Source organism: Ovis aries, chromosome 20, assembly GCF_016772045.2.
Source record: "Ovis aries strain OAR_USU_Benz2616 breed Rambouillet chromosome 20, ARS-UI_Ramb_v3.0, whole genome shotgun sequence".
NCBI classification, from domain to species: Eukaryota; Metazoa; Chordata; class Mammalia; order Artiodactyla; family Bovidae; genus Ovis; species Ovis aries.
In genome coordinates, this window is record NC_056073.1 from 42,412,893 (window position 1) to 42,429,237 (window position 16,345).

General features: G+C 45.8%; 1 protein-coding gene across 6 annotated transcripts in view; it reads left to right on the forward strand.

Moving 5' to 3' along the window:
• Positions 1-8,524: 8,524 nt before the first annotated feature.
• The window catches only part of TBC1D7 (TBC1 domain family member 7), a 29,565-nt gene continuing 21,744 nt past the window's right edge, over positions 8,525-16,345 (forward strand). For 2 of the 6 annotated variants that reach the window (XM_004019130.6, XM_042237597.2), the window contains exons 1-3: positions 12,605-12,830; positions 14,429-14,585; positions 15,846-15,926. In XM_004019130.6, coding sequence (XP_004019179.2) covers positions 14,474-14,585; positions 15,846-15,926 — 193 coding nt within the window. In that variant the 5' untranslated portion in view covers positions 12,605-12,830; positions 14,429-14,473. Of the gene's footprint in view, positions 9,329-10,808; positions 11,518-12,604; positions 12,897-14,428; positions 14,586-15,845; positions 15,927-16,345 lie in introns of those variants that run through there. The other 4 variants (XM_042237595.2, XM_042237594.2, XM_012101275.5 and 1 more) reach the window with 4 other exon arrangements.

Sequence of the window (16,345 nt, forward strand, 5' to 3'; positions counted from 1 at the left end):
TTTTACCAGCTCACACGTCCTTTCTATGAGCCACTGTGGCCTCTCCTGGTCTGGGCATAGATCGTCTTCAAGACAGAGAATCCATGGAGCCTCAGAGGTCTGGCTGGAAGGCTGGCCCCATCCATGGTGTTTTCATTTCACTGCTGCCTTTCCTCTGAGATCAGATGGTTCTCAGACCTCATTCTGTGACTGAGGTCCCGGCCATTACCCTATAAGGTGAAGTAAAGGAGTCAGGGCAAGCCCCACAGAGGTCAAAAGTCATCCTCCTGGCAAGCTGGGGTTTTTGAGATAAAGCCCTTGCTCACAGTTGCTGGCTTGCCTGAGTGCCTGATAACAGACCATTTCGAGCCATTTTAGAACTATCTCCTGAAAATTAACTAGTTCTAGGATGAGTTTCAAGAGACTTGATTTTCAGCTAAGGAAAGAAATATAATCGGCATTCGATTCTGCTTTGTGTGTTCTGGGTTGTTAGTTGGCAGCATTTTTCTGCAGGACTCCTGAGAGATGACACCAACTACAATGGGAGCTCTATGATCATTTTTGCTGGGATTTTAAATCAGAACCACCCTGTCCCTGTCCTGTGCTCCCTGAGCCCACTCTAGGGGGTACAACAACTCGCTCAGGCTGGGGAGAGTTTGCAAAGTTACCTGTAGAACAGTGGCTCTCAAAGTGTATTCCCTGACTCAGCAGCATCACAGGGTGGGAGGGGAGCTTGTTAAAAACACAACTCCTTGGTCCCATCCCAAACCCTAGAAACACTGGGCCTGAGCCCAGCAAGCCCTCTAGGCCAGTGTGGGGCATGCTCACTGCATCGCTGCCCTTGGTGACTCTTTGTTTTCCATTATCCCCATTAAGAATCATGGTTCCAGACAATGGGTCTCAGCCCTGGCTGCATCTTAGAATCACCCCCTCCCATGCCCAACACATCTCCCCAAGGTTCTGATTTAACTCACCTGCCAGAGGACTCAATCACAGCTCTTTGAGTGATTCTAATGGCCAGCTGGGTCTTAAGAACCATTCCTGCTGTTCTCCTTGTAGATTTCAGCAGCCTTGTGGGTGACCACCTGTCTATTCCCCACGCCCTCCTCCCAGCACAGAAGGAATTCATTCCTCCTAATTCATCGTGATCACTCATCTGCCAAAGAGACAACAGGAGGTAAGACAGAGCATTGCCAGAAGGGGACACTTGGATTTCTAAGCCCTGCTCCACCTCACTTGCTGCTGGACTTCAGTAAAGTTAAATCCTTTCATCTTTCTAGGGCTCAGTTCCCTCATCTCTCAAATGAGATTCAAAATTCCTTCCTTTCTTCAAGTCAGAGAGCTAGTTGATAGTCTCTTAAAGCCTTTCCCAGCTCCCCCCACCCCCAAATTATCTTAGATTCTAAGAGCTTTTAAAAGGTTGGAACTGCTCTTCAGCATAGAATTGCTAATATTAATGTTTTGATTTTACTTCCTCCAGGATGAACCAACTCCAGACTGTGAGCTGTTCAATTTTGTATTTGTAGTATTTACAAATATGAGTCAAGCCTAAAAGGACCTGTTACTCAGACAAACAGATGCCAAAAAGGAAGCACTATGGTGATCTGCATTCTTTCTTTGCCCTGTAGTGCTCCAGTGGGCACTCAGAAGTCCATCTTGGAGGGCAGCCCACTTGCAGGTTCAGCCCAGTGCCCCCACGTTCACGGACCTCTGATTCTTTTCACTTCTCCTTAGCTGCTCACCTTTCCTCCCGACTCCTTCTCCCAATCCCCACTTTTTTTTCCTGACTCTGCACAGATAGTACAACAACCAGCCTGCGATGAATCTTTACGGGGCTCATCCACCCCACCATGCTGATGTAAAGACTCCTGTAAAAAAGAAAAACCAACAGAGTGAGCCAGGATGGAGACAGTGTTTCCTGAGTCAGTTGCTTATTTATTTATTTTGGTATGCTCACTTTCTTCTTCCCAGAAAACAAGGCAAGTGTTTTTCTCTCTCTCCCTCTCACCCTCCGTCCCTAACAGTGAGTGATGAGATTAGGTGGCTGAGGGAAGATGGGGAAATGGTTGCCAGGTGATACCAGTATATCAGCAGTACTATGTAAACAGTGGCAGAGCTGCACAAAACGGCCCTGGAGGAAGCCATCTGTGAGGGGGTGTCTGGTGCTGCTACCTGCCAGGCGCTGGCACTGGCTGTCATCCGCTGCAGGAGCCGAGCTCTGTAGATGGCACGTACAGTACAACTTACTGTTCAGAAATGCTCACCAAAATCAGCAGAAGAAACCCTTTTGTGGTGGTGGTGTTGATGCAGCGTCCTGCCAGGGCTCTCTGCTAAGAACACTCAGTATCATGCCAGAGAGCAAAATAAAAATGTTTACAGGGTTCAGCTCCATTATCACAGAGCAGACACTGAAAAGTGGATTTGGAGCTGAGAGGAGCGTCTCTGACATCTCCAGACTTGTGATCAATCATCTACGTGACATTGCCGCTTGGATGTCTGAGAGACGTCTCAGAATCACTAGGTCCAAAATTGACCAGGGTTCAGATTCTCCCCCCAAGTCTCTACCTGCCCTCTTCCCCATTCTTGCAGGTGCTCAGGCTCAAACCTCCAAGTCATTGCTGACTCTCACTTCTTGAAAATCTTATGACATGGATGGGTGTCTCTCTCTGCAAGTCCGGGCAGGTACTCCCGAGTCAAGGCAGAGCTGAGCATTTTCCCCCTTGATCTCCTTAAAGAAGGAAGACATCTGCCAGTGAACAAAGGACATTGTGTTTTTCTCCCTCTTTCCCTCTAACACATTCCATGGCGCCATTTAAAAGCGTTATGTCTCCCTTAACAAGCTCTTGTTTGTCTCTGTTTTCATTTTCCTCTGAGAAATGCCATTTCTCCTAGAACTCTTCTCCCCCACATTCCTAGATAGCAACTTTTTGATGCTGAAGCTTGAAAGAGGCCAAGGGCTGTTCTTTCACCTGAAAACCAAGTATTTTTCATGCTATGTGACTAGGGATAAATCAGTGTGAAACCTGGTTATTTCATGGATGTCTGGATCTTCTGCTGTATCAAATGTACGTGCGAAAGATGCTTCGGCAACACCTAAGGGCAGGTGTTGAACAAAAAGATTCCACGCGCCATCTGTTTCTTTATAATTTTGGGGTTTTTCCTGGGTCCTTATCAGAAATGGGGAGGATCCTGTTCCTCATTATGAAGACTTAATAATAAAAGTCTTATTAAGGAGCGTTTTCCTCCCCTCCTTCTCTCCATGTTCATTATTCTCCTCCCTCCTCTACTTCTACCTCCTCCTTCATTGTATTTTAATCATGACCATCAGGGGAGCTGCTGGAGCATTTACCGGAATAACTCCTCCATGTTCCATGTTTTAATCCTTGCGCTGTGTGTTCACTTCCCCGGGTAAAAGGAACAGATCTAAAATCCTACAGACTTTTATGCCCGTGTTATGAACTCCACTGCTCTCTTGCAGTCTTGTGGCAAAGAACCAGTTTTTGTTTTTTTTTTTTAATTCCTATCTGTTGTGGACTTACGTCTTCTCAAATGCAATAAACATGGGTTACTATAAAATATGAAATATAAAATAAAAATGAAAATGAAATTTAAAAGACATACAAATACAAGCCTTCAATTTTTATTATTAGATTCAACAGGCGTAAAACGACTCTCTCAGACTGGTGTCAGTGTCTGAGGGTATGCTCTGAATTGCTGTACTTACTGGGTTGCAGACCATCACACACAGTCTGCAGACCAGCACTAGTCAGAGGACCGCCCTTAAAGTAACTCTGGTCCAGCAATCTTGTTACTGCCTTACAGGATTTTAATAAGAAAGATCAAAAATACCTGCAAGTTCCTCACCTTACCCTAAATCTAAACAGCTGACGAAAACTATGCACCAAAGAGCAAACACACCACACACACACACCCACACACACACCAGTACTACTTCAGAGAGAGGTTAACACAATGTAGGTTAAGTGTGAGAATTCTAGAGCCAGATAGCAACCATTTACAAGCTGCATCCACTTGAATTTATTTCCTATAAGATATGGAAGGTAATAATAACACCAATTGCTTCCTTTTTTAAAGATACTAGTTATTGGACATAGGAGGCATACAGCTCTCAGAACATGAGGCACCCAATGCATTTAGCTATGATTCTTTTTACTTGAAGGAGTAAAGAGGTCTTTGTTGCCTTGTTCAACCTTTCCATCAACACGAAGATAGATCTGCGGTCTGCCTGACAAGTGGGGATCCATCTTGCCTTCCTCAACCCCTGGAAAGCTAGACTTTGGTGGAAACCCAGCAGAACCCCAGCAGCTGCTTAGGCATGAAGTTCCCCTCAGCTCAGAGTGAAACAAGTATCCCAACCGCCTGCTCTTGCTGCCCTCTGCTGTTTCTACTGAGAATTGCATTGAGCAGAGTTTTCACTGCAGAAGACTGGCAACACCTCACCCTGAGTGGGGGGGAGTTGTCCTTCTCTACCTTGTGCAGGACTTGATTGAATGTCTTAGAGTTTGTTCTTCATGGTGCCTTTAACCTCATGGCTTTGCATTTTCATATGGCATGCAACCCACTCCAGTATTCTTGCCTGGAGAATCCCATGGGCAGAGGAGCCTGGCGGGCTATAGTCCTTGGGGTTTCAAAGAGTTGGACAAGACTGAAACGACTTAGCACGCACACATAGAGTCTATAACTGCTTCTGGACTTTCCATCAAATGCAGACTTGTGTTGCCTCAAGCTCTGCCAATTTGCAAGCAAGTGTGGCCAGTTGGCTAATCTGCTCCTGGCTGACTCCCTCATTTTGCTTCTTCATGCGCCCGTATCCAGGTTCACTCTTGAGCTCCAGGCTAGCTGTGGCCTCTCCGATCCTCTCAGCTGCTCTGCACCTCCAGAGAGAGGCCCTCCTGCCTCCAGCTCTCTCCCCCTCCAGGTCTCTGACGCCCATGGTTACCAAGTCTTTCTCATCTGGCCACACTTGGTCCCAGCTCTTGGACCTTCTCCATCTGACCCTTCCTGCCCTCAAGCCGTATCTCTTATGACACCCACACAACTACCTCAGGTGTTGAGTCCTGCCCCCAAGGCCACCTCTGAAGCTGACTTCTGAAGCTGACCCTTTGTACCTGTTGCCAAAGACCCCTGATCATTACAAACTTCCTGACCCCCAATTAGGCAAAGATGCCCACTCCCGCAAACATTCTATAGTGCCCCAACCAATCAATCATCTAACGCCAACCTTCCAGCAGGAGTTTTCTGTCTTGAGGCTTTAAAACTTGGCTATTAACCCATGAAAACTGTTGACCCTCCTTGGTCTGTCGGGAGATCGGCTCACTGTGCTCACCATGCCCACGTTATTTCTGCTCTTTGTTCTTAATAAACTCACTCCCTTCTGAAATGCTCTATATCTGGAAATTCTTTTCCGACCTGCGTTGGGACTGCCTCAACGTTAGGCCGGCTCCCATTCTCCACAGACACACTGTCATTTCCTTTGTGGTTAGTGGGTACTGTTTGTTTTGTCAAAAATACCCTCATTTCTACAAAAATACTACTCAGCTCAAACGTCCTTCCCTCCACGGTGTCTTCACCTACCACTGCAGGCAACAGCACTCAAGTGCTACGGCCTTTCTTCCATGCTGCTCAGGCTACCTTATCAAATGCACTGATGCTTGGGTAAATTTCTTCTTAAACTATTTTTCTAACAAAACTTTTTGTGGAAATTTGGAGACTTAATCAAGAAAGTGATAAGATTAGAAATAATTTGGGGCCCTTTGCCTCCAACCGAGACATGGAACAAGAAGGACAGGTTTATCTCCCAGCCATGATCTTTTCTGACCACAGTGGTATGAAACTAGAAATCAATAACAAGAGGAAAACAGGAAAAAAAAAAAAAGGCACAGTTATATGGAAATTCAGCAACACACACTCCTTAATAATCAATGAGTCGAAAGTGAAAGTGAAGTCGCTCAGCCGTGTCCGACTCTTTGCGACCCCCGTGGACTGTAGCCCACCAGGCTCCTCTGTCCATGGGATTCTCCAGGCCAGAATACTGGAGTGGGTTGCCATTTCCTTCTCCAGGGCATCTTCCCGACCCAGGGATCGAACCCAGGTCTCCCGCATTGCAGGCAGATACTTTAACCTCTGAGCCACCAGGGAAGTCGAAGAAAAACTCAAAAGGGAAATCAAGGAATATCTTGAAACACATGAAGATAAAAACAGCATACCAAAACCTATGAGATTCAGCAAAAGTAGTTCTAATAAAGAAGTTTACACTGATGAAGATCTACACTGAGAAAAAGAAAGATCTTAAATAAACAACCTAGTTTTACACCTATTTCAGTTCAGTTCAGTTCAGTTGCTCAGTCGTGTCCGACTCTTTGTGACCCCATGAGTCGCAGCACACCAGGCCTCCCTGTTCATCACCAACTCCCGGAGTTCACTCAGACTCGTGTCTATCTAGTTGGTGATGCCATCCAGCCATCTCATCCTCTGTCGTCCCCTTCTCCTCCTGCCCCCAATCCCTCCCAGCATCAGAGTCTTTTCCAATGAGTCAACTCTTCACATGAGGTGGCCAAAGTACTGGAGTTTCAGCTTTAGCATCATTCCTTCCAAAGAAATCCCAGGGATCATCTCCTTCAGAATGGACTGGTTGGATCTCTTTGCAGTTCAAGGGACTCTCAAGAGTCTTCTCCAACACCACGGTTCAAAAGCATCAATTCTTCGGTGCTCAGCCTTGGACTAGCAAAAAAAAAAAAAAAAAAAAAAAAAACCACACACACCAAAAAACCAGAACAAATCCAAGGTTAACAGAAGAAAGGAAACAATAGAGATAAGAATAGAAATTAATGAAATAGAGACCAGAAAGACAGTAGAAAAGATCAATAAAACTAAGATCTATGTTTTTTTAAAGATAAAACTGCCAAAACTTTAGCTAGACTAACAGTAAAAGAGAGAGGACACAAATATTATAAAATCAGAAATGAAAGAGAATATGAACAATTATATGGCAACAAATTGGACAGCATAGAAGAAATGAGTTCCTAGAAATATACAACCTACCAACCTATGAAGCATAAAGAAAAAGAAAATCTGACTTTATGTGCCATCTTGACACAAAAGGGCCAAAGATTCATGCAAAATATAAAAGAGGGCAAAGGCCAAATAATCACCAGTGGTTAATGGATTCATTATTTGTTAAATAAAACCATAGCAATATCTGACTTCTTACCAGGGGTTTCCATATACCAGGAAGTCTATAATCACATCTATGTAATAATATGCTACGTTTTGACAGGTAAAGTAATATCCCTGCCCTCTAACAAAACAGTTCTGTATACAGTTATATATCCCAAAAAAAGGGTCATGAAACCACACCACCAGAGCCAAATGATGCAAGAATAAGGTAGGCAAAAAAAGAACAACAACAAAAAAAAAATAAGTAGGCTTGTGTGTGTTAGTCGCTCAGGCATGTCTGACTCTTTGCAACCCCATGGACTGTAGCCACCAGGCTCCTCTGTCCATGGAATTCTCCAGGCAAGAATACTGGGGTGGGTTGCCATTTCCTACCCCAAGGGATCTTCCTGACCCAGGGATTGAACTCGGGTTTCCAGCATTGGCAGGTGGATTCTTTACTGTCTTAGAGCCACCAGTGTGGGAAAAGCAGACTTTATTAGAGGAAAATTTTACAAGTAGAAAATAGTGCAGCATATGCAATTCTATTCCAGTTTAGGTGAGGCTTAGAGGGTGAACAGGCACTGTGGCCAAGATTGCAATCAAGCAAGGAGGGTGGGTGTGGGGAGCTGTGCCCTTAATTTTTCACATATTTATAGTGATGGGGTTGGGGTGAAGCACAGATCTGCTCTGACACTAAGGGGAGCTCCCTGGTCAGACAGGGGAGCCTCCGGGCCCTTTAGCTGGTATCTGTCTATGTGATTAGCTAACACAAAACTGCTGAACAAATTCTCCACCCAGTAGCCAAAATGAAGGCGAAAATGAGCCTCCAGAACCACCCAGATTCGTCCCTCTTCAGATGCTTTGGAGATGTGATTTGATATGTCAGTTACCTGAATTCATATGTTCCCTAATCATGCTTTAATGGACTTTTTTTTTACTATGTTAATTTTGGTTACTGCTCAAAATGAAGACAGTTGTCTTAGATCTATGACCTCACTGGGTCTCCATTGCCTTAGCTCTTAAAAAAAGAGGGGCAGGTGGTTGAGGTTGACGGTAACTGCTAATTGCTGCCCTACCACAGGTGAATTTAAAATGATGCAATGCTGTTCCTGAACACTTTCTGCTGCTTCTGTACCCTGAAGTCTTAACTCTCAGGCCCATCATATTGAATGGAACGGGCTGACCTCCAAGTCCCTTTTGATCTTGAAGCTGGATTGTTCTGTGCAATTATTTTCATCTTCTTAGTAAGAATAATTAACCACCAGAGGGCAGTCACGTTACAAGGCAGTAAAGGGTGAGGCTGGCAAGGGATCCATTCAAACGAAGTGCACCTGTGACTTTTAAAATTCTTCCAATCCCACAAAATCTTACTGCATTGCTTGTGAAGATAAAGATCAGTGCGGCAGAAGAAAGGAAGAGTGGAGGTGAGTGTGGGGAGCTTGAGATTCTGGTAATGGGTTTGCCATTTGGGGGTAGGGTGGTTGGCATGGGACTTTGGAGGGGACGTTTGATCAAAATTGAAGTGAGGGAACAGGCTGCTGTGGCTCTCTGGGGACACAGCATTTGCCCAAGGAAGAATGGATGTGAGAAGGTCCTAACACAGTAGGGTCCCCAGTATTCAATAGGGTAAGAGGAGGAAGATGCAGAGAGGACTGGTCTTTGCTCTGAGCCAAATGGGGCTAGCACAGGATACTGAGCAGGGGAGGGCTGTTTTTAAAGGGTCACTCTGGCTGCCGGGTAAGCATAGCCTTCAAGGGACTTAGTTCCTATGTATGTGTGCGTGGTCGGTCGTTCAGTTATGTCTGACTGAGGCCCCATGGACTGTAGCCCGCCAGGCTCCTGTGTCCACGAAATTTTCCAAGCAATTAGACTGGAGTGGGTTGCCATTTCCTATTCTAGGGGATCTTCCCAACCCAGGGAATGAACCGGCGTCTCCTGCAGCTCCTGCCTCAGCAGGCGGATTCTTTACCACTAGCGCCACCTGGGAAACGCATACATTCCGCTTATCAGCAAACAGCGCAGCAAATAGACCGTTCAAGGCCACCAGGTTCTGTCACCACTTAACTAATAGCAGGTGATTCCCAGGCACCGTGCCAAGCATCTCACACACCTTCTCATTTCATCCTTTCAATGCCTCTATGATGTCATCACCACTGTCGGCTCTATTTTAAAGGTAAGAAAAAGAAGATTGTAAAAGTTAGTGACAGGTCCAAGGTTGAGATGAAGTACATGGAATTCTTAAAAGCTAAGACTTGAAGGAGCAAAGCTCCTTCTACTTGTTAATGTGAAGAAGCACTGCCTAAGCAAGGGTTAGGACCCCAGAGCTGAAGAACTGGTGATGGTGGAGGGTGGAGTATCAACGTGTGCATTCAATCATCACACGCTTCTTTAAAGTTCTGTGTAGCCCTTACACTACAAGCTGGCTGACCCCGTAACTGGACTGACTTTTGCGCTGATGATTTCTAAGATGCCCTCTAGAGCTTCTAATCTAATCTTTTATCTAATCTTCCCTCCTAGCTGTCAGTAAAGAATCTTCCTGCAATGCAGGAGACTTGGGTTTGATTCCTGGGTCAGGAAGATTCCCTGGAGAAGGGAACGGCAACCCACTCCAGTGTTCTTGCCTAGAGAATCCCATGGACAGAGGAGCCTGGCGGGCTACAGTCCATGGGGTTGCAAAGAGTCAGGCATGACTTAGCGACCTCTAGAGCTTGGCCCCTGTGTGCTCTGCTGCGTACATATTTGGGCTCTTAGGGAAGCGGCTCCCTTCATGGGACTGACTTCTCTTTAGTAGTAGTGAAGTTGCTCAGTGGTGTCCGACTCTTTGCGACCCCATGGACTATATATAGCCTACCAGGCTCCTCAGTCCATGGAAACTTCCAGGCAATAGTACTGGAGTGGGTTGCCATTTCCTTCTCCAGGGGATCTTCCCAACCCAGGGATCGAACCCAGGTCTCCCGCACTGCAGGCAGATGCTTTACTGTCTGAGCCACCAGGGAAGCCTGACTTCTCTTTAGTTGGACTGAAATCACGGGTCAAGTCTGTTTCACCTGTCTTCACGTTTCAAGGTCGTTTTAAGGCCTGTGCATCCTCCGAGCATCACGTGGCCCAAATGATGACCTACTGGGGCAGGGCTGGCACGTGGTACTTCATGCAGGCGCAAGACTGCCAGTGAGCGGCTGTTAGAGGTTCCGCTCTGCCAACCGTCAGCATTGCGGTGGTCCCTGGGGCAGCAGTCACCCTGAGTCTCAGTCCACAGGACAAGGTCCCCTGTTTAGGGGTCCTAAGGAGTCTGAGGGCTGGCTGGGTGCTGGGCACCTGGCTCCCTCAGAGATGACAGCTGGGCAGGGCCTGGGGACCTCGTCACGGGGGCACCATCAGCTGAAAGCTGCCCCCTTAGCTAGGCCTGGGGACTGGCAGGACCCAGACTGGGTGCTAGACAAATGCTCCCAGGCAGGGTACACAACCACGCAGGGACCCCCTCCTCTTAGCCAGGACCTGGACTTCAGACTGCGAAAGTGGAGCCTTGGGACCTTGAACAAGTAAAATGCAGGGTAATGATGCTGCTTTACTCACGGGTCTTGTTACCTTTAAGAGTGTTATACCTTTAGATAAAAAGCTGTAGGACAGGATGACTTTTGTTACCTGCCTGATAGAGGTTTACAGGAACATCAAGACCTGACCTGCACGGACAACTGCAGGAACTAAGGACCCCACACCAAGAAGCTTTCCACGAGCTTCGTCCCTCCCTCACCTTCCCTCTAAAAGCACTTTTTAAGGTATGAGCCACCTGTCTCTTTGCATGGCCCTGCAATAAACCTTTCTCTGCTTCAAACACTAAGATCTCTGTGTTGTCTGGCCTCACCGTGTACTGTTCAGCACACTGACTTGTGTTGTAATAATAAGACGTTTGCCCGAGTTGTTTTGTAGGAACTTGGAGTCAGCTGTGTCTACTTTGAGCTGAGCTGGTTAAGACTGGATGGGACCACCGACCCTTCAACTGGGCTTGTGTGTGTCCGCCCTTTTGAATGTGCAAAGGCCTATAGCTTAATTACACCTGGGCAGAATGACCACTCCACACCTTTTCCCAATCACCTTTCCCTACGTTCCCCGCCTCAGTCCACCTTGACTCTCTATTTTTTAGCCCCAGGCACCCCAAGCCTCTTGCCTTCAGGGAAGGAGTCTGACACTGGTGGTCCCTCTCCCAGCTGCACACCTAGGTGTCTCAGTGTTTGGCTTGATGAGTGTTGAGCAAAACAAACCTGGCTCAGTAACAGTTCCTCTCAAACCCAAAGAGTTGAAAAACCCACTCAGCAGATGCTGCTTACAGGGGTGTCCCAGAAATCAGTGCTGGACTGTGACAAGGTAAGCAGAGAACGTGTTTATGAACTTTAATAGCTATATTAAAGAGTAATTTTGTCTGTGGAGTCTAAAACGTTGGCGTTAGTTTACCTTGTTTATTAAACTTCATTTTTCATATAATTCATTTTTATAGTGTTTTATCTTAGAGGCAGAATATACAGACTGTGGTCCACCATATATAAAAGCAGAAAGTGAAAGTGAAGTCGCTCAGTCTTGTCCGACTCTTTGCGACCCCATGGACTGTAGCTCACCAGGCTTCTGGGTCCATGGGATTCTCCAGCCAAGAATACTGGAGTGGGTTACCGTTTCCTTCTCCAGAAGGAAACCAGCCCCTTAACTACAACAAACCTAGGAAGTCAGCCTGACTGGTAGCTTTCCTCACAACCCAGGAAGCTTAACAATAACTACTGTTAACAACTGACCTGGGCTTGATTAATAACTTACAGCTTCCCTAACCTGTATCCTTGCTTTCAATTTAGTAACTAGGGAAAGCCAGGTACGGCTAACGGGGGATCACACAGGAGGCCCGGCTTCTCATCTACTTGCAGCTCCCCTGTGCCTACAGCCTCCAACGAGAGCACACCTGGAGTCTTCCCCTTTCCCCATTATCAGCCTTTCCCCTCCTGCCTTTGTGTTTCTGCCAAGGGAAAAACGGCAGTGGGGACTCCCTTGTGTAGCAAATTCTCAGGAAGCTGCTTTGCACGTCTCATTTGGCGAGTCATTTTATTTCCAGATACAGGGAAGGTGGTGACAACAAGGCAGAGTCTGCCGCTGCAGACAGATTAAGGAGCACCCTCCTGGGGTTCTGTGATCACCTCCAGAGCAGGGTTAGAAAGAAGCATCCCCGGCACGCACAGACCGGTACAGCGGGAGAAAGGCAGACGCCAAATTCTCCGGACTAGAAATGAGTCGGGGGAGCAGAGCGGTGCCGTAGCGGGCGAGGGGCTTGAATTATTAGTCGTACTTGCCCCTACTCTTTTCCGGGTCTGGGACGCAGTCGACTGCCCTAAGGTGTAGGAGGAGCGACGGCGGTGCTCTCGGCGCATGCGCGCTCTCGGCACTGCCCTCTGACGCCGAGGTAACGTCACGTCCGGAGCGGCGGCGGCGTTCTCGGCGCACGCGCACTCTCGTCACCGCCCCTGACGTCAAAGTGACGTCACACCGGCGGCGGCGGCGGCGTCTCTCAGGCGCGGGAGTTCCTGACGTCTCCCTCCGCCCGGCTGCCGGCCCCCTCAGGTCGCCGCTTACCTGCCGGCCAGTCAGCGTGTCGGGCTTGGGTTCCGCGGCCTCCCCGGACCTCTTAAGTCTCAACCCGGGTGTGTGTTTCTACTCCTAGAGGTGAAGCATGTTAGGGAGAGTGGGACCCGCGGTCTTGGCCTAGGGTGTGTTTCTTTCATCTCCTGTCAGGTGGGCGCCCCTGGGCGGGAAGGAAACTTAAAAATTATGCCTTCCCGGAGGACGCGTTTGCTGTTGCATTGCAGTCGGAGGATGGGGGTCCTTAGATGGCAGACACCGAATCGCCTTGCAGCTGTTTGGATGCTGCTTTTAAATAAATCCCACCTTGTGTAGCGTTTTAATGCTTTGGAATTAAGCTCTTAAAAAACATTTATTTGATCTTAAATGTTCAGAGCCATTTAGACGTATTCAATTTGCGCGCACGCCAAGTTGCTTCAACCGTGTCCGATTCTGTGCGACCCTGTGGCCTGTCGCCTGCCAGGGGATTCTCCAGGCAAGAACACGAGTGGGTTGCTGTTTCCTTCTGCAGGGGAGCTTCCCGACCCAGGGATCGAACTTTCATCTCTTATATCTGCATTGGCAGGCGGGTTGTTTTGTTTTGTTTTGTTTTTAATAACCACAAGTGCCTCCTGGGAAGCCCAATTTAAACGAATTCTATTTTTTACTGTGCCCCAGGCGACTCAGTGGGTATCTTGTCAGTAAGGAAAAACTTGACTGTCTAGCAATTCAACGCTCCCCTGGTCACATCTAAAAGTTTCTCAAACCTGAGGGTTGTAGTCTTTGCACCAGTGCTTTAAGCTCTTGGGTCGTGCAGTGCTACACGTTTTGGAAACTGTGTTACATCCACTCTGTTCTTAAAACACAGACCTAATTTATTAGACCATTTCTTGATGACTTCAATCTACTGAAGGTTATTGTGGAAGAACCTGGAGACTCCTGGACTTTTTGAGTTCTAGTGTCAGATTTTAAGTTATTTTGTCTCCAACTGTGTGGAATTGCTTGTCAACCAGGCTACATTCCTGCCCCTCTTCTGGTTTATAATTTAATGCTTAATCTGTTGTGGGTTTTTAATTTTGACAATTACATTTGATAGAATTGTGTTTAAAGGAAAAGTGAGTGAGGAACTTAGGTTTTTCGGGTTTTTTTTTTTTCCTCTTTTTGTAACTTAGTTTCTTGTTTCACAAAACACCCAGTTTAGAAAACATGGCTAAGCCAAAGAAAATTAAAATCATCTGGAATCCTGCTGCCTAAAGATAACCACTGTTAACATTTCAGAATAGTTTACTTTTTTAAAATACATACTATTTTTAAAACAAAACCAATTGTATATATTTGGTAGTACACTTTGTGTGACATTTTGTCTGTTTTCCTATTTCACTTTTTTCTTTGAACACGTTTAATGGCTGCAGAATATACCATTGTGCTAGGTTCTCTAAGTTATGTAGGAATGCTAGGGCATGAACCTTGTGCCATCTGTTTGAGCAGCTCGGGGGACTTCTGTTTCATATCTTGGTTTTGGGCCAAGGTGCATAGGTGAGGTAGTATTAGGGTTATGTAAACAGGAAGGTTTAATATTGAGTCCTATGCAAGGGCAGACCATTTGTCATAGTGTATAAGATTCATGGAAGAGTTGGAGAAAATCATGGAATTTTTCTCAATTCTTATTTTTTGTTTCTAGGCTCACTTTTTTCCACTCCCTATTCTGTCTCTCCAAAAATGAAACATGACTGAGGACTCCCAGAGAAACTTTCGTTCAGTGTATTATGAGAAAGTGGGGTTTCGTGGAGTTGAAGAGAAGAAATCATTAGAAATTCTCCTAAAAGATGACCGTCTAGGTGAGTTTTATAAGTTAAACCTATTGATTCTCAGTCATCCCAGATGTTCTGAAGTATTAACTTATAAGATGGCCAAGGACTTGAGTCCCTCACCTTTTGTCAGCTTCCCCGGTGGCTTGTATGGTAGTCCAGTGTTTAAGATTTTGCCTTCCAGTGCACCGGTTGTGGGTTTGATCTGTAGTTGGGGGGTGGGGGGGGGTGGGGTTAGGATTCCATGTGCCTTGTGGCCAAAAAACCAAAATGTTAAAAAAAAAGGAAGCAATATTGTACCAAATTTAAGAAAAACTTAAAAAGTTAAAAAAATTTCCAAAGGTATGTTACCTGCTGTATATGTATTATATATGTATATTTATTTTAGTGATAGAATGATAGAATGGTATATTTTGGGAGGAGCTAAGGTCTTTTCAAGTTTATACTTCGCTGAGTCAGAGTCAGACCTTTTTGAAAGGCCTCTTAAGTTAGTAATATTTTTTCTCTTATTAGACCCATATAATTTCTTAATTTTTAGAGGTGTCATCCTAGCTTCTGGGTAAATTTGTAGCAACTCTTGCTGTAATTTTCTCTTATGGAAATACTGAGACTGCATGATGGATTAACATTTTTATTTCTTCTAAGCCAATCGTAATAAGGTCTTTAATGTGTCTAATTAAAGTAGGATAAACTGAACCATAGTTAAAAATAGTAGTTTACATGCACAGTGTTTTTTAAAGTTTCAAAAACACTTCCCACCTGATCTTTGATCCTCACTATTCAGGCTGTGCTTTTTACGTATTACAGTTCTCACTTGACAAGTAGGGGAATTGAGGTCCAAGATGTGGTTGAATGTGGTTTATTGGTGAATATGGGAGTTTGCAGGCTGACTGTGCTCCTTGCCAGCGATGTTAACTCAGTCCAGTCACTTAATCTCCTCTGAGCTTCAGTTTCTGCATCTTTAAAACGACAACTACCCAACAAGCTTGCGGTATGAATAAATGAAGTAAGTTCTATAAATAGTAAATACCACTGATGTTATGGTGAATGTAGTAATAAATATGCAAAGTACATCTCCTCCGCTGTGAAACACTGATTGTTTTTGAATAGCTAGTTGGAACACCTGGGCTGGAAATCAGTCTAGTGTTGCCTTTTCTGGATTTGCTCACTGTGCAGCAGCCTTCCTCTGAAGAGATGTCTTACTCTAATTTCAGTGTTAAAAGATAAAATGCGTTTTTACATATCATGATCAGCATGAAAAGCATCTATTTTTTTTTTTTCTTCCTCCAGATATCGAGAAACTTTGTACTTTCAGTCAGAGGTTCCCTCTCCCATCCATGTACCGTGCGTTGGTCTGGAAGGTGTTACTCGGTATGATTCCCAAGAGTTGGGAACTTTTATCTTCAAAAATGTCGAATTGATGGGGTCATTGATATCTTATCAGTCAGAAATAGGATTTTTTTTAGGACGTTTACTGGGCGCTAACCTCAGAGCCTGAATCCCCACTCACTTTGGAAACTCTGGAAGAATGTGACTTCAGCACAGAGCCCTGAGTGTCTCTCTCAGAGCATCAGGGCAGCAGTTCCCAGCCTTTTTGGCACCAGGGACTGGTTTCGTGGGACACAGTTTTTTTTCCACAGACTGGGGTAGGGAGGCTGGCTTCTTGATGATTCAGGTACATTACTTTAATTGTGCACTTTATTTCTAATCAGATGCCGCTGCTGATCTGACAGGAGGTATGGGTCCATGGCCTGGAGGTTGGGGACCCTTGATTTAGGGGCGTTAGAAGA